General features: G+C 40.6%; 4 protein-coding genes across 6 annotated transcripts; 1 reads left to right on the top strand and 3 right to left on the bottom strand.

Moving 5' to 3' along the window:
- Nucleotides 1-65: 65 nt before the first annotated feature.
- On the bottom strand, nt 66-3759 carry LOC104456604 (putative pentatricopeptide repeat-containing protein At5g09950). The gene has a single exon (XM_010071431.3). The coding sequence runs from the start codon at nt 3734-3736 to the stop codon at nt 518-520; it is 3219 nt and encodes a 1072-aa protein (XP_010069733.2). The 5' UTR covers nt 3737-3759; the 3' UTR covers nt 66-517.
- A 547-nt stretch (nt 3760-4306) lies between these two features.
- LOC104456601 (alpha-1,6-mannosyl-glycoprotein 2-beta-N-acetylglucosaminyltransferase) lies at nt 4307-7541 on the bottom strand. The gene is made up of 2 exons (XM_039300952.1): nt 7174-7541; nt 4307-7064 (listed from the first exon to the last, which is right to left on the bottom strand). Exon 2 carries the CDS (start codon nt 6964-6966, stop codon nt 5680-5682), a length of 1287 nt encoding a protein of 428 aa, XP_039156886.1. The 5' UTR covers nt 6967-7064; nt 7174-7541; the 3' UTR covers nt 4307-5679.
- A 2996-nt stretch (nt 7542-10537) lies between these two features.
- Nucleotides 10538-11558, top strand: LOC104456600. Its single transcript, XM_010071427.3, has 3 exons — nt 10538-10826; nt 10935-11004; nt 11113-11558. The coding sequence occupies exons 1-3, from the start codon at nt 10670-10672 to the stop codon at nt 11255-11257; spliced, it is 372 nt and encodes a 123-aa protein (XP_010069729.2). The 5' UTR covers nt 10538-10669; the 3' UTR covers nt 11258-11558.
- A 320-nt stretch (nt 11559-11878) lies between these two features.
- On the bottom strand, nt 11879-16506 carry LOC104456599 (SNF1-related protein kinase regulatory subunit beta-2). 3 transcript variants are annotated; one of them, XM_039300678.1, is made up of 6 exons: nt 16308-16506; nt 15821-15927; nt 15371-15631; nt 14723-14901; nt 14465-14627; nt 11879-12496 (listed from the first exon to the last, which is right to left on the bottom strand). In XM_039300678.1, the coding sequence occupies exons 4-6, from the start codon at nt 14863-14865 to the stop codon at nt 12161-12163; spliced, it is 642 nt and encodes a 213-aa protein (XP_039156612.1). In that variant the 5' UTR covers nt 14866-14901; nt 15371-15631; nt 15821-15927; nt 16308-16506; the 3' UTR covers nt 11879-12160. The 3 variants fall into 3 exon arrangements, with proteins under 3 accessions (XP_039156612.1, XP_010069728.2, XP_018717395.2); XM_010071426.3 differs by lacking the exon at nt 15371-15631; XM_018861850.2 differs by lacking the exons at nt 15371-15631; nt 15821-15927.
- Nucleotides 16507-16784: the final 278 nt, after the last annotated feature.

Here is a 16784-nt window from a genome sequence, read left to right as displayed (position 1 = left end):
GTGTGAGGGACCAGTTGGGGCATCCAAGGGGTCGGTCCAATCTACTTGATTGTACAAAAACCGGAGATAATAAAGTATGATGAGTAAGAATGGACTGTGAAACCAATTGCTATGATGTAAATGAATTCTGTGTTGAGCCTCCCGGCCTAGTTCTCACAACTCTGTTTTGAGCCTCCTGGCCTTGTTCTTACAACTCTGGTTCCCATTGTGAGGAGTATAGATAGACATCTATAGAAGTAAACAGGTCAGAGTCTCACTGGATCTTGCCACATTTTATTATGAGTTGGCATCTTCCATCCCCAGTAAAATTACTGATCATCTGAGGAGTAAATCTGCCCATTTTGACTTTCCAAACTACTTCAGATGTTGCATCTCTGCAGTCTATCCTGCCCTCTATCTGGGCTGAAGAGGCCAGAGAATCTGCAATGAACTCACCTTCGCTTTTCCTTGAGCCCAGAAAACTCCGCGCCGATTCCCACGACGAGAAAGCTTGCTTCTGTGCCAATGTTTGGCTGAATCACCAGTAATCCCTGCACGAGCATGCGCCGTCTTCGAAATGATGAAACCTGTTTGAATCCCGCAACACTATGATCCGCCCGGCTATTCTCGAGATGTATTTGAATGCAGAGTGGCAATCGCCGCAGACGCGAAGGTTCTTCATGATCCTGATGGGCCTTTCCGATTTTCTCGTGAGGACGAAAGCGACTGCAATTTTCTCGCTGTGATAGCTCAACAGCTCTTCCTTGTTCTCCACTTCAAGATCATATAAAGCGAAGCTCGTCTGGGGCACATAACCGGCATCTCTCATTTTTCTGTTAAGTTCTGCAAGCTTCTCATAGATCAGATCTTTCTCTGGGTGCGATTTGTCTCCAGACACAAAGACATGAACACCGTCTTTCATCGTGACCCAACTGCACCCTGCATCCTTTTTCACTGCAGCTTGCCTCATCGCTCTTCTAGCCTTTGCCATTTCATCCCATTTTCCTCCAGAAGCAAACATATTTGAGAGGAGGACATAGTTCACAGCATTTTGCGGCTCCATCTCAAAGAGCATATGAGCAGCCCTTTGACCAAGCTCGCTATTACGACCATTGGCTCGGCAACAGGCTCCCAACACTGTTCTCCAAATAAGAATGTTCGGTTCCATAGGCATCTTATTGACAAAGTCCTCTATTTTGCTGAGTTCGCCTGCCCTGCCGAGCAGATCCACCATACATGAGTAGTGTTCCGTCCTAGGAGCCAAGCCGAACTCTTCTTGCATGGCTTTGAAATGCATAAAACCTTCCTCAACCAAACCCACGTGGCTACAAGCTGAAAGCACTCCGACAAAAGTCACATGATCTGGTGGTTGTCCACTTAGCTTCATTTGTCTGAAAAGATTTAGAGCGTCTTCTCCGTGTCCATGGCGTGCAAAGCCGGATATCATGGAATTCCACGAATAAACATTTCTTACAGGCATGTTTTGGAAAAATCGGGAGGCATAATCTACTCTTCCACATTTTGAGTACATGTCAATCAATGCGCTACCTACCACAACATCAGATTGCAAGTGGGCCCTAATCCCACAAGCATGAACTTCCATGCCACGTTCTAGCGTTGCAACCGAAGCACAAGCACTAAGAACGGTGGCAAAGGTGAAAGAGTCCAACTTCTGACCTCTCTGCAACATATACCAAACCATATCCATGGCTTTGAACAAGTACTCATTGTGGATGTACCCAGAGATCATAGCATTCCAACTCACCTCATCCCTTCTTTCAGACATTCTGGAAAAGATCCGTTCACATTCATCCATCTCTCCACACTTCCCATAGCAGGCCAAAAGTGCATTCTCAATAGCAATGTCATCTGCGAGATTGTATTTTAATGCTAAAGCATGAATTTGGTGATTAAATCGCTGAAATGATAGCAGTGAGACAGCGGCGAGAATGTTTATAAAGGTTACTCTGTTCAGACTCCATCCCGCTCGCATCATGCCCAAGAAATACTTCACTGCCTCAGAAACTAATGCTTCTGAATCAGAAAATGCCCCAATGATCGAATTCCATGAAACTTGATCATATTCCGGCATCAAGGAGAAAACTTTCTCGCATTGAGCAAGACACCCAACTTCAGCATATAAAGCAAGAAGAGCATTTGAAACCGAAACATCTAAATCAAGCCCTAATTTAATCCCTTCTCCATGAATTTGCTGGCCAAGCCAAGTCCATCCTAAGCTAGCACATGAACTCAATGTACTTATCAAAGTGAAATTAGAAGGTATCAGTCCACTTCTCCGCATCTGTGAGAAGCTCGTAACCGTATCCTCAAAACAGCCATTTTGATCCAAGGCTGAAATCAAGGAATTCCATGAAACCGAATCTCTCTCATTCATCAATGCAAAAACTGATTTAGCATCATTAACAGAACCACATTTAGCATACATAGTTACCAGCCCATTTTCCACAGCAACCTTATTGTTAATTAAGCCAGTCCTGATAAGATATGCATGGATTTCTCTTCCACTTCTCTTCCCTTCATCAGGCACAGCGAATTCAGTGACAGCACTTAAAAGAACTACATATGAATCGACATTTATGTCAACTAACTCTCTCGTCTCGCTAAAAATTTTAAAAGCTTCTTCTCCCTTCTTTTGTCTCACTAATCCAACCATCAAACCATTCAAGGAGACCACATTCCTCTCAGTCATCTGCCTAAATATATTAATTGCATGATCAGTCAATCCTAATCTTGCAAATCCACTTACTAGAGCACTACCTACATACAGATCATAAAGAAAGCCAGATTTGGTAACTCTGGCGAACATCTGCTCAAGCAAAGAACCTGAATCACTTGAAGAACAAGTCGCTGTAATTAAGCTACCGAAAGTATACTCATTAGGTTTTATACTGAACCCTGAACCACCATCTCTTTGCATTCTTGCAAATAATTCGAATGCCAAATCCGCATTTCCTCTTTGAGAACATACAGACATGATAGAGTTCCATGATATTGAATTTCTCAAATTTATCTCATCAAAAACGCCGAAAGCATCATCGAGGGAGCCCAAGCAACCCCCATACATCGATATCAGCACATTTGACACCACCACATCCCCAGCATACCGAGTCTTCGAAACCATTCCATGAATTTGCATCCCAAGATTAAGCCCAGATGGCCTGTGCTCTTGGCAAGCCCGGAGAACACTCCCAAACACATAGTGATTCGGCATCAACCCTTCCCTGACCATGCATCTAAAAAGCACCCACACCTTCTCTGGCACACCACTCTGCGCGTAGCCAGAGATCAAGCAAGCCCAAGTGACAGAATTCCTGCTCGGCATATCATCAAACAGCTTATGCGCAGAACCCAGATCGCCAACTCTAGCATAGATATTAACAAGGGTATTGCAAAGAAACAAGTCATTGTCGAACCCGGCCTTGAGCAACTGCAAATGAAGCTCCTTGGCATCGTTCGGGCAACGAGAGCCGCGGCAACGAGAGACCAAATGGTCGAAGAGTTGGGAGTTTGCAGGCAAAGAAACGTCCGGCGAGGACTGTGGAGGGTGTGGCACGCCGCCTTGAGATGTGTCCGATGGGACGAGAGATCGATGAGGCGGGTGGGTGAACCGAGCGAAGTCAAAGGAGTCGTCTTTGGGACAAATTGCAGCCGACGTACCGACGTTGCGGCGGGAAGAGACGATGCCGCGCCGGGATTTTCTATAGGAGTGAGTTCGCGTCAGCAAGCAGCGAAACATGGCATTGTGGATTCAAGAACCGTTCGGTCACTCGCTCGTGTCTTGTCACGTCTAGATAATTTAACCAAACGACACTATTTCATCAAGATTCAACGGCAGCAATGTTTTTAATTCATGTATGTCAGGATTACATAGCATCTCCAACGCCAAAATAAGGTCATCTGTATCAAGATCGGAGATTCATTTTAGAGAAGTTACTTTGCTAGACTCAAGAAATTACAAAATCAAACGAGTTCTGGAATCGAGATTTCGCCTTTACGGTACGGAATGGCTCCCATTTTACCAACACCATCGACCCTTGAGTTGGACTGATTAGAAATGCATTTCCCTTAAATGATCACGAGCGTCGTATGTATCCCTTTGACTAAAGCCGTTGATCCATCCATCAGTTAGTAAAGTGAAGTGCGCTTGTATTTAAAACAAAATATTCTTCGAGAATTTATGGAGTGCTTAATGAGTTTAGCAACAGGATTCGGCTCTTTGATTTGATGAACAAGCACAAGATTTCTTGTGGGAATTGCAGTTAACGATAATATGAGGAGCTCAAGATACAATACAAACGAAAAAGAGTACGAGCAGATATTGAGTTCTGAACCGATAAATCTATGTCCTGAGAGACAACAATGTAGTGAATCTAGTACAGCATCAGAGTTGATCGCTTACAATACGCAGACCTCACTTGACAGATGAAGCAACATTGGAGATTCAATATTCACAGAAAAGGATTAGGAGCTCTTGTAAATCACTTTTCCACTAGATCAATGCAACAAAACAGAGAGCCTCACACAAGCCATCAGTTGAGAAGTAGAGAGATTTCTCCTGCCACACAAGAAGATTCCATAGGCCCTCATTCTGCGCATGATCAGTTTGACATATATTTGCATCTCCAAAATATGAAACATAAAATATAGTCATGGCGAATAATGGAGAGCAAAAGAAGCCGCAACTGTAATCATGAGCAAAACAAGATGCAAATGAAAAATTCCACAACCGCCCAACCTTCCTCAACAACATAGACTGATCCTAACAAATTCAGGAAAAGCATATCGTTTTAATTAAATCACCAGAATAAGAACCAACAGTCATAACTTCAGAGCTGCAGTGCTCATCAAGACTCGAAATTATCCCGAATAATATGATTTTCCTCAACGAACCATGGGACGACCTTATTCAGCTCCAATGGCATTCTTCCAAGGAACTGAGAATGAATATCAAGTCCTGCAACCGATCCAAGATATTCTACTCATCCATCATATTTGGATGCAACAGAAATGCAAGTCCAAGTGAATTTCCCACAGCAAAGTATGAGAGACACAAGTTTGCAGTTGGAATTGAACCTCAGAAAGCTGGTAAAGGAACATCTGAATCAAAATCTGGACAAACGTTCAATGCAAATGGTCAGGTAACACTCTGCATGCAGTGAGTAAAATTTCATAGGAACCAAAGAAACATGTTCACAATCCATTTCCCAATTACATGGACCGAATGAGCCACCCTTGCTTACAGTATACTTCTGCCTCTTCTCAAGGCAAAAACCCATAAATAAACCTCAACTCCAAGAAATTATATCTTCTACTAAAACATTTACTAAGGAAGCAGAAGCCTTTTGAAAGAAGATATCCAGGAATGCAATTATACGTATTGCAACAGATCCTTAGAGAAAGAGCCTTCTCTTGAAAGCATTTCCAATGTCCTGGTGACTTAAATCAAGATGATAGAGATTAACTTTAAATGCCATGTAGACTGAACATTAGGTACAGATGACCAAAGAAAAGCAAAAGGGACACAAAAAGTGGGTACATGCCAAAAAGCTAATACAAAAAGCAGATCAAATTGAGAAATTTTATACTGAATAATCGAAGACGTGTATTTCTATTGATAACTCATCTAGAATAAATGAAGCCTCATGCTACAGCAGCAGGAAAAATCAAAAGACTGGCTATTCAGAAGGAAGCTGTCTCTGTGAGTTTATACATGCGAGCAAACTCCAAGCATAAGTGACGATCTCTCTCATCACCCCAACCTCCCCAACCCTTGAACCCTGCCTTATAACCTTGTTGATGCTTATGGACATGCACATTCCACTCAGATTTGATATTTGCGACCTTATCTTCATCATTTACTTCAATGTTCACAACCCCATTATCAACACAAGCAGTTTGCTCGCCCTGGCCTTGATGTAGCCCACACTTCCCAAAGTGAACCGCACTAGTCCTTGGTCCTCGCAATGAATACACTGGAGCCCCAAAGGAGGGATAAACGGTAGTCCACATAGCAATGTCCCAGTTGTAATCATCAAAGTAGCAGAACTCTTTAGCCTTTTTATGGATTTTCCTCCAGACGGTTCGGTTGAAGGAATAACCGACATTACCCATCCTCTCAGCAATCAAACTCTCCCCCCCTTCTCCTCTCGACTTCACATCAGAAGGTGCTAAGTTTGCAGCATAGCAATCGGGACATTTTTTAGACTTCAGTGATGTGAGTATCTGCAAGTTGCGGTATGCATTTGGAAAAATAAAATGGTCCTCTTCTATGAAAAGAATATGGCCAGTATGCCCCCGAGTCTCCTTTAGCCCATCCCACACCGTGTTCATCATCCACCACCAATGATGCTTCAGTGAGACAACTTTTGGCGATCGGTGATTTCCATACTGATCCGGATTTCCTTCACAATGCTTCTTCGCTGCATCATCCTTATTCTTACAGTCATTAGGTGATGCACCGGGGAAGCTACTGGGAAAAATGTGAGGTGAATAAGGAGAGAAAATCTGTTTCACTTGGCAAAATTTTATACCTTCCACAATCTTGTTCATCTCATCAAAGTACCCATCATGACTAACTATCAGCAGAGTCTCACCAATACCTTTTACTTGAGATAAGCTCTTCACAACTACTCGGAGGTACTGAGGCCGATTATGGACGTACAACACTATAGTTATGTGATCCTTTGCCAAAGTGGGATACAGATCTCTGTTTCTAGGAGGCAACCGGTTGTGCATTTCCAATTGAATTGACAGTTCATTTTTCTTAGGGAGGTTGAGATCCCTCTTCAAATGAAAATAACTTCGAGTACGATTCGTATCATCAGCAGGCTCCATAGCGTTGTTTGAAACCGGATTTGCTCTCAGGCAAAAAACCACAACAGAGACGACCATGAACGTAAATACAGATACAAACACGAATCGGCGACAACCCACCTCTTTGGTGCGGGGTTTCTTGCAAGAGGCCATCAATTCGTGAACTAACCGAAAATCAAACCCCTTGCGGGACAGCTAAAACACAACAACCCCGGTTTCAATCCGTAACCAGAAGCACTAAATCTCCAAGTCTACAAGCCAAAATCGTACGGCAATGATCAGAAAATAAGGAGCCAAAAAGAATTGCATCTAACCCACTAAAGAGCATAATGAAACAGCAATTGGGTCAAGCACCAGAACCTCCCAAAATGATGTTGAACTCAATTCCTTCCTTGGGTTCCCATGAACTAAAGAAAGACAGCTTTTTGGAGCTCAAACCAGGGAAGGCCAGCCACGAAAGCCAAGAGCTCTCGCAAGAAGAGATCAAAAGAGGAAAAGGGTAGTTCAGCTCGAGCGAACCAGATCAGAAAGCCCGAACCTTTAAAATGGAGCTCGCTCGCTCGCTCGCTCGCCCGACAGTTGACCGACTTGGGGAGACACTGTACAACGTAAGAGAAGGGTTAGAAAGAAAGTCCGCGCCCCCGTGGCAAGAGCAGGCGCTGAACGAGGAAGGGCATGGTGGGTGGCGCACAAGGAACGGTTGATGAAAAGTCTTCGATTTTTACTTCAAAGACCGTAAAAGAGAAGGCAGCAAGAGAGAGAGAGAGAGACCTGTAATTTGTTCCTACTTCCAGGACTACCGGATCCTTTACCTTCAGTAGAAGTTAAAAAAAATGGGAACCGGATTCGCCTAGTTGATAATTCGATTTTTACTTCAAATGACGGAAACTTCAAGGCATTTCCAGAAGTAGAGAGCAAATCCGACCTAATAGGGAGCTACGATCACCACGTATCCCGATTGATGTACCATCACCTGCACCAACGTGTGTTGGGTAGTATGGCATCCCGGACCGGTGAGAAGACTCAAGGCCAGCCCCAAGATGGGCGAGAGCCTTTGTCCGTTAAATGATTTGGAATGAAAGTATAAACCTTTAAAAACTTTACTCCAGAGAGATGAAGGTTGATTAAGTAAACGCCAAGCTTGCTTGGCCAACATAGCTCTCATTAAACCGAATAAGATCTCGAAATCCTAAACCTCCATCCGTTTCCGTTTTTTCGTAACATCCCAACTTCTCCAATGAATTCCCGATTTATTTCCATTCCGCCACCAAAATCTGTAAAAGAGAAGGCAGCAAGAGAGAGAGAGAGAGAGAGAATAGACCTGTAATTTGTTTTATTTCCTACTTCCAGGACTACCGGATCCTTTACCTTCAGTAAAGTGAAAAAAAAAATGGGAACCGGATTCGCCTAGATCGATTTAATGATATCCCAATGCGTCCGATGATAATAGTGATTTTCCCTTTTGACATTCGTCATTGTCCTTTGATGGCGGCGCTATTTCCATTCTTTACACGAGTATATTCGCCCACAATTTTGCCAAGAAAATGAGATTATCATCGATCATCCGATTACAATTTAAAGTGGTGGTCTCGAAAAAGATTTATTTACTTTCTTTTTTTAAATTTTTATGGTCTTGTCAAAGTAAATTCAGTTCAAAAGAAAGAGAAACCGAATCCAAAAAAAAAAAAAAAATTCCATGCATGTTAAAAGGTGCAGCATTGTATTTTTTGGTCATTATGGAAACTCATTTTGTCTAAAAACAGGGGAGAAATGTTTTTTAAAATCTTATCCTCGTTGGGAATCAAAGGAAAGGGTGGAGCAACCGTTAGGGGAGTTTCAGTATCACTTCCTCCACAAAATCTTCCACGAAAGCCTGGTTCTTTTCTATGTTGTCAATCAAATGAGTGGAGCCAAAGAGTCTTATCATTTATTCTAATTAGAACCGTGCCGAAAGTCAATCTCACCCGGAATTTAGAAATAAAGACTTTCCTAACTGTCATAACCGCTAATAGCTCGGCTTTGAACACAAATGCCAAAGACTTGCACCCAAAATGTAGACCCAAATCATGAGGGAGCACAGTCGTCCCAAGCTCTGACACAAAGCGGCTAGACGAGTCGAATTTTCTTCATCACCTTGTGCCATATCAGCGAGAGGCAGAGTAACGGTAAAACCGAGCAATCAAAGAGAAAAGTAGGAAGGCGGAAAGCATTGGGACCCAAGATAAGTGGGAGGAGGTCGCATGCAAGTGGGAGGAGCTCGCATGCAAGTAGTTTGATGGGTGACTAGAGGAAGGGAAGCAGTGCGAATTCGGAGAGTAAAGATGGAGAAGAAAAGGAGCAGAAAGAGAGAAGGCGACAACGAAGAGCAAATCAACACCGGAGATTGGAATAGTGCGAAGTGGTGAGTCAGACTCGAGAAAAGTAGCTGGTAAAAAAGAAAATCCATTGAGAGATCCAAGGTAAGAAGAAGAGATTAGGGTTTAAGAAATCCAGAAATTCGAAAGAGAAGCTCTGCATGCGCAAGAGAATGAGATTATCATCGATCATCCGATTACAATTTAAAGTGGTGGCCTCGAATTTATTTACTTTCTTTTTTTAAAATTTTTATGGTCTTGTGTAGATTTTCCATGCATGTTAAAAGGTGCAATTGTATTTTTTTGGTCATTATGGAAACTTTTTGTCTATAAATTTTCATTTTCAATCAAATGAGTTATGCATAACACCACACTATACTCACTCGTACTTTTGCCATCAAAACCCACTCTTACGCGTCCCCATCCCATTCCTCTGTCTTAATTATAAATTTTCATTTTTAGCATAATCACTTAATTATAAATTTATAGCATAATCACTTAATTATAAATTTTCATTTTTGTTATACATATCACCATCAAATCTCGTCTTATTAGTCTTATATATACATATATTTATGATCAAAAGAAGAAACAAAAAAATTTGAAAATTTTTTAAACATAAAATCACAATTACATTCTCTAGAATGAAACTTTAAAAATAAAATTTAATTAATCAAAACATTCACATGAAATTATTTTTTTAAATGCCAGTGAAATCTCATTATTTTAAATTAAAAAATTTAATATTATCTATAAAGTATTTATGAAAAGATATCAAGATATCTTATAGCGCATTATTTTTTTATGTATTTTAGATATTTCTATAATGTCTTACATGCTTTATATAAAATATCTCGCCAATAATAAGGAAAAAAATAAATTCTTTAATATAGTTAGTAAAGAGTCTTGATATATTTTAAATAAATTGATTGCCTTATCCTTATTATTTAAAATACTAAACCTAAAATAAAAATCGGTGAGTTTTGTTGAAAGAGGGCCCCTGGCGAACCTTGGGATATTTCTCACAGCTCATAAACGCTTGGAGCAGTCATGGTTTGTGCAGTATGAAATATGAAATTTTTGCTCTGATTTAAGGGTTTTTTTTTTCTTAAAGATCACCGCACCAAATTGAAAACTAAGCTAAAAATGACATGATAAATAAATAAATAAATAAATAAACTCCTTATAGAATTAAGTATATACAGAGACGAGAGAAGGGAAGAAAAATTCTGAAATGCTACCAAGTGCCAAGTCACAAAATTGGAGTCTAAAAATGAAAATGCCACTGTTGATTTCTGACCGGTGACAGCAGACGCGCCACTTAGGCACCTCCCACATCACTCAGATAAGGTCAAATAAAAATCTAGAATTATCAAGAACCAGATATCCTGGAACTGCAAGCACAAGCACGACCACACCCATAACCAGCGACACGTATATCATGCGATGAGGGCGAAGAGATACGTGAGACTTGACTCTCAGAAGCTTTGATTCCTCGGAAAATGGCAGTCCAAGTCCAAGCAGCTTCATGCCCTTCCCTTAGCACCAGGATCTCACTCCTGTCGAAGCCATCGTTCGCCATTGCTCTCCCTCGGTCCCTCGCTCCATCAGATGCGAGAAGGGTGCGACAGAAGAGATTCAAGATTCGTGCCGAACTAGGTAAAGGAGTGGGGGTAGAAAAAAGGAATCCTTTCTGTGATGTTCTCTCTGTTTCTCCAAATGGGTACTTGGATATTCGCTTCTTGACGTGTTTTTGGTGCTTCTTAGGGGGAAGTGATGGTGAAATCAAGAAAGAAGGAAAGAAGAAGTTCATAACCAGAGAGGAAGAGCCTCAACAGTGAGAATTACGCCATTGTTTGCTCCTGTTTTTGTCCCTCTAATTCTTTGACTTTGAATCCATTGAGATGAGATTTTTGGTGGTGCTGGAAAAAAAAAAATGCTGCAGATACTGGCAGTCAGCAGGAGAGAGGGAAGGCGAGAATCCTATGAAGACGCCCATACCGTACATCATCATTTTCGGCATGTCGACTCCCTTCGTCATATTGGCCGTTGCTTTTGCCAATGGTTGGATTAAGGTACCTGTCCGATGATCTTACTGGACATCGTGCCTACTGCTGTGATTCCACGGCTGGAGTTCTTAATGCTACTTGACATCCTTGTCAAATGTTTGAAGAACATCTTGCCTTTTTCTATTAGTATCCATTTTGTCCGGATCTTATTTCACATAGTCAAACAGTTTATTTCTCAGTGATATGTTCAAATGTAAGAGTATTTGATGTAGAAATTGCAGCGGTAGCCAAACATTGTCGTAGGCTTAATGACGGTTGAGTGGAATTGTATATCAGAAGAGAGTGAAATGAAATACAGAAGACAATTTCCGCTTCATCCTTACATCGCTTCCGCTAGCTTATTGTCGTGCTCTGCTCAAGTAGAAAGCATTTGCACTCCTAAAATCAAAGGTAGTAGTTACGTAGCTTTTTTAATCAATGTCACTGTGAAAAAATTATATGAGCTGTCAAATTCTTTGTAAGCACTTTCCCTCACAACCTAAACAGCTTATCAGGTTATTATATGGCCCAAAAAAGAAAAAAAAAATACGTGAAAGAATCCAGCCGTCTGTTTCATCCGTAATCACTTGTCAAATGGAACACAGCAAGTGAATCACCTAAAGCACCATGAAATTTCAGACAACAAAAAGGTACGTTGACCTCTTGGAAATCTGTATAACGTATATTAGTTGGAGAGCCACATAAGTGAATTGATAATCAAAGTTGTATTGGTGAAAAAGATCGGCATACACTGGAAATGGAAATGTACTAATATATGCTCATACACACTACAGAGCGAACGCTTTCTGATGATCAATGCACATAGCTGTCATGATTTTTACCTAAAAGCACTCGCTCATCCTTAAACATAATCCACGATTGTAAAAATTTTATCAACAAAACTCGGATGCCTCTATCCAGGTACTGAAATAAAGGAGGAAGGTCTCATCTTTCCTTCACCTGTCTCCAGGAGGGCTTGTAAAGAATCACTGTCACATACTTTTCAAGAAAACGGTGTGTGGACCCAAAGGCAATTGCCTGACCCTGGTCGCAGCTTTTCATGTATAAATGGTTCAATGCAACATGCCGTGGCCTTGTCGAAAATTGACAACAATCTGTATTTGGTGAGTCATTCAACAGAGTTCCATTCAATTGAGGAGGTAGATCAGGCGGAGGCTTGCTGAAATCGATGTCGATTATGGAATTTCTGCTGTAGCTTGCATCAGGGGAAGGAGGATGCGTGACCTCAGATTCGCTTTGACAGGCTTCAGCTGCATACTCCTGCATGGGGGACTATGAGTGAGAAGCCACAAAGGATGAACCAGAGTATAATTGAAACACATGAACAGAGAATCAATTCACCATTGATGAACATTAGTAAGTAAAAGCATGAAAAACATGAAAAGAGCTTCTCAATAACGAGCATGTTGGCAAAGAAGAAGAAGATGAAGCCTGACGCAAGCCCCCTAAAGACGAATTGAAAGGTGAGAAGAACTTCCAAGAGGGAAATCCTTCTCATGTTTAATTTTATTGCAAATGCTCATACCTCACATACTATTAAAAACAAATTAAGTTAAAAGGGAGAAACAATCGAGCTGATGCCTTCACATTCCAAGCAAATCTTTTCAATAGCTTTGCAAACTAAAAGGTTGATAATTGTGTATTAGCTTAGCTTTTAAACTTTCAAGTCGAATGTTTCAGACAGGAACCACACTTCAATCTCAAAAATGTTTCAATGCCAGTTATCCAGGGGTCTTCTTTCATATTGCAGTCATAGAAAACCAATCATTTATAGTCTCCAACTCTGATGGAGAGGATGATTCAGTATGCTAAAGTATGTCAACATGAAATTCAATTCAAGTGTAAAACGAGAATAGTCAACCAAGAAACAGTGCTCAAATTGTTCTATCAGCATGTGTAAATCACATCAGAGTTTATGCACACTAGAATACATGTTTGTTCCCAAACCTTTAAATGTCTCGTATTTTAGTCCTTATCATCGAATTTCAACATTTATCCTTCAACTACTGAAATAGTTGAGAAGATTAATGTCTATAATACTTTTTTTTGGACTATCCTTTAACAAATGTCACTCCAATCAGGCCGATCATGTCTTAAACTGTCCTCAATGAAGAATGGTCCGCGTCAAGAGTCCGCTTATTTTTCACGGACAATTTATTCATGAATCTTAATGCATAACATGTTTGAGTGTGGAAATATTCTGTGAGATAACAAAGATATCACTTTCCGATTCAGCTGCGAAAAACCTACAAAATGAAATGATTACATACAGACTATGCCAATCGGATTGATCAGTTAGGTGCATTGAAAATTCTAGGACCAAAATGTCTATAATTCGAGTCAAGGTAATGAAGTGCTTCATGGGAAAATGTATGAACTGTAAGATTATCTACCCCCTCGCATCCTAGTAGCTGCCACTATAGGAAAAGGTACTAGATCAAATATAAGGCTTTAAGGTGACATCCAAGGAGCCCATCTGAAACCATAAAACCCACTAACAGTTATTTAAGAAGCAGCTGTCTGCCATGAAAAGGAAGGCTTGGACTTGAAGCGTCGTCCTTAAAGGAGAAAAAAGTGGTATTGACAGCAGAAGAGACTGCATTTATTTTTCTGAAATTACTGGCAATTAGCTTAGCCAGAATCAATTTTTATATGCTCTATGCATATACATAGGAAAAATTTGGAGACCATTCTTTGGTTATTCTGATATTAGTTCAGCCAACATCTTGGCAAAGATATTAGATCTGCTTTGGTTAAAACCTGAAAGATATAATCTTAAGTTTGCTGATGAAAAATTGCAGAAGGCATAAGGAAGGGAAGTTTGTTAATAAAGATAAGACATTAGAAGTATTTTCCTTTTTCATTTGTCAGGTGCTCTATCGCTGGGCAACCCTAAGTCAAATTTTGAGTTTACTGGTTAAAACCCTTTCACCATCTGCAAATCATGACCCGTTTCAGAACCATCATGACTCATCTGTGCAAATAAGACGGCACTACAAGATATGTAACTGGAAGATTCATGGAGCATAAAAAGAGAATCATGTGCTTTATAATCTTACTAGACCAATTAATGATGGTGAATACTTTCCATTTCCTTCTAAAGGTAAGCTTTGTCATTTGCATGTAAATTTCAAATGCTTCTAAGCAATGCAAGCATAGAGTGGGTCAAAAGACCAGGACATAACATCAATTAAAAGTGAAAGTCATGGTTCAGTATGTAAGCCATGCCTTCACGTCCAATATATTGTAGGCTGTTGGTGGTTCATGAAAATCACAAGGCAAATCTGGCGCATACTTGACCTGTCCATCCACAACGAACCGATAGTGGTAAACACCAGAAGGAAGAACCTTCAAGATGATGAACTCTTGCCCTGATCTCTGCATCATTTCACTGATAAAGACAGAACTTTCCAAATATTAGACAAGAAATAAAAAACATGAAACCAATTAAATCAATAAAGAGAAACATCTAAACCAACTGAATACGTTGTTTCCCAGTTGTCCCATGATCCAGTAACTGCCACATGCTTCCCTCCATGATTCCAGGTAATCATCACTGGTGTTCGTCTCTCATGGCAGGTAGTCTCATAATTCATTTTCCAAAGCAAATCAAGACTTTGATTTGCCATCAAATCAGCAGGCTTGCGAAAAGGAACCGCCGGGGCCTAAAATAATCAGTTCTTTCTTTCAATGTGGAAATATGCATCCTTACTCTTTAGGAGACCTCAAAAGTTACAGGCATTAATGACCTAGAGGAAGGCAAAATCCAGCATTTCTCCCTAGCAACACGCTATGCAGGAGAGTGACTTTGACTTAATATACACATTCTTCTTGATGTAGAGACTTAAAAATTAGGTGATGGTTTTCTGGTGCAGATCACCCTGCTTCATATACGTTGTTGTAATGATAAATCACCCGATACTCGCAGAAAAGAACAGAGCAATAGAAAATAACATGCAAAAGTGACCAATTGAGCATACTTATTTCTTCCCTATAAGACAAGTAACAAATCACCGAAAGGTTTGCAAAGGAAGGACCTCAAGCAAAGGAGTAGATATGTCGAACATCTTGTCAAACAAAATGCAAAGCTCAAATGATATTCAAAGTTCAATAAACAATATTGATGATACTAACCTGATTCTTTTGCTAACTAACTAATGACCTTATCCGTCACAACGAACGACTCTATCTATCCTATCTGCAAAAGGAATAGGAAAGCTTCCTCGCAAGCGATATATGCAGTGATTGGCCCTCTAGAGAGGAGTTCAAGAGAGGAGATCTCCTTTCTATGTATGAACCTCAGTAGAGGCATCCGCTGCTGTCGAGTCAGTAGATGAAAAACTAACAATCTATCAATTTACCCTCGACAGGGATGAACAGCCAATTTTTTCCAACCTGCTAGGCATGAAATCCAGGAAACACAACATGCAAGATAAGCCAATTTGAAGATTCCCCGAATTCTCTAAAGGAAGAAGAACACAACCCAAAAAGAAAGAAAGGCGCAATTAATAGATAATCACTGGATCCCGAAGTGAGCATGCAAATGGGTTCAAACAGTAAAGCGCTACAAGGAGGTGCTCGTACCGATTGCTCGGGATAAACGTGACTTGCACCATGTGAACTCTCCACATACTGTTCATATCCTCCAGAGGTTCCTTCTCCATCACTTTTACCACTAACATTGCCCATCACTACAGATTGAAGGGGAAAGAAAATAAAAATCTAACAGCTATCATATGAGTGTAAAGATTACTGCTTTATGAAACGTAGAAACAAATAGATGGCCAACCAAATACCAAAGCAAAGAGAAAAACCCCGTTAGAATCTCAAACACTACAGATTAACCGTCACTAACAGAAGAAAATCAGCGGTTGAAGCAGCAGTAAAAAGGGTGAAGACAACAAGCAAGAAAAAAAGCATCTTTGTGGAGTTACGTGATGACCGAAATCATCAGTTTCTTTCAGCAGAGTGTCTGAAAGAAACAGGGACCCATTGGTTGAAACAAAAAACAGAACAAAACCCATATGGGAAAAGAAAATAAAAATTGAAACTTTAAGCAAAGCGAGCATACCCATAACCGTGAATCAGAATCAGAAGAAGGCGCCAGCAGAAACCAGCTGAAGAGGAGCCACCATTGCTCTGCTTGCAACCTTCGAAATTCAGAGACTTCTGTCTTCTATCTCTCCCTCTCAAGAGGGAAAAAGGAAAAGGGGAAAAGAAAGGTCCCTCTCCCTCTCCCTCTCCCTCTCCCCCTGTGAAAAGCGTAATTTTATTCTCCAATGAGTTTGGAAGATCCTGCAGTAGACAAATCATGTCGGTTCAATAGGGGGACCGGGGATGTTGTCATTCCCACCAGTAACATGACTTCCTTAAATACTGTTAAATACTGAACAACATTATATTTCCCGTGGTCCATACCTTATTTTTACCAACTTTTTCAAGCTCTTCCTACTGTTACTTTCCAATCCAGCCATTAGAAAACTGTCAACCAATATGCCCAAACCTCCCCCTTTAGCGGACCGTCCAGCAAATTAGAAATATTAAACAG

Source organism: Eucalyptus grandis, chromosome 8 (assembly GCF_016545825.1).
Source record: "Eucalyptus grandis isolate ANBG69807.140 chromosome 8, ASM1654582v1, whole genome shotgun sequence".
Taxonomy (NCBI): Eukaryota; Viridiplantae; Streptophyta; class Magnoliopsida; order Myrtales; family Myrtaceae; genus Eucalyptus; species Eucalyptus grandis.
The sequence above is the reverse complement of the archived record's forward strand: the minus strand, read 5'-3'. Positions and strand labels throughout refer to the sequence as shown.

What these genes read in the sequence shown, in the direction of transcription:
- LOC104456604 (XM_010071431.3), bottom strand. Translation starts at nt 3,736, where the DNA reads ATGTTTCGCTGCTTGCTGACGCGAACTCACTCCTATAGAAAATCCCGG.
- LOC104456600 (XM_010071427.3), top strand. Translation starts at nt 10,670, where the DNA reads ATGGCAGTCCAAGTCCAAGCAGCTTCATGCCCTTCCCTTAGCACCAGG. An exon ending in CAAGATTCGTGCCGAACTAG is followed by an intron (nt 10,827 to 10,934) that starts GTAAAGGAGTGG and finishes GGTGCTTCTTAG; the next exon opens with GGGGAAGTGATGGTGAAATC. An exon ending in AGAGAGGAAGAGCCTCAACA is followed by an intron (nt 11,005 to 11,112) that starts GTGAGAATTACG and finishes AAAATGCTGCAG; the next exon opens with ATACTGGCAGTCAGCAGGAG.
- LOC104456601 (XM_039300952.1), bottom strand. Translation starts at nt 6,966, where the DNA reads ATGGCCTCTTGCAAGAAACCCCGCACCAAAGAGGTGGGTTGTCGCCGA.
- LOC104456599 (XM_010071426.3), bottom strand. An exon ending in ACGTTTATCCCGAGCAATCG is followed by an intron (nt 14,902 to 15,820) that starts GTACGAGCACCT and finishes TGATTATTTTAG; the next exon opens with GCCCCGGCGGTTCCTTTTCG. An exon ending in TGGGACAACTGGGAAACAAC is followed by an intron (nt 14,628 to 14,722) that starts GTATTCAGTTGG and finishes TGTCTTTATCAG; the next exon opens with TGAAATGATGCAGAGATCAG.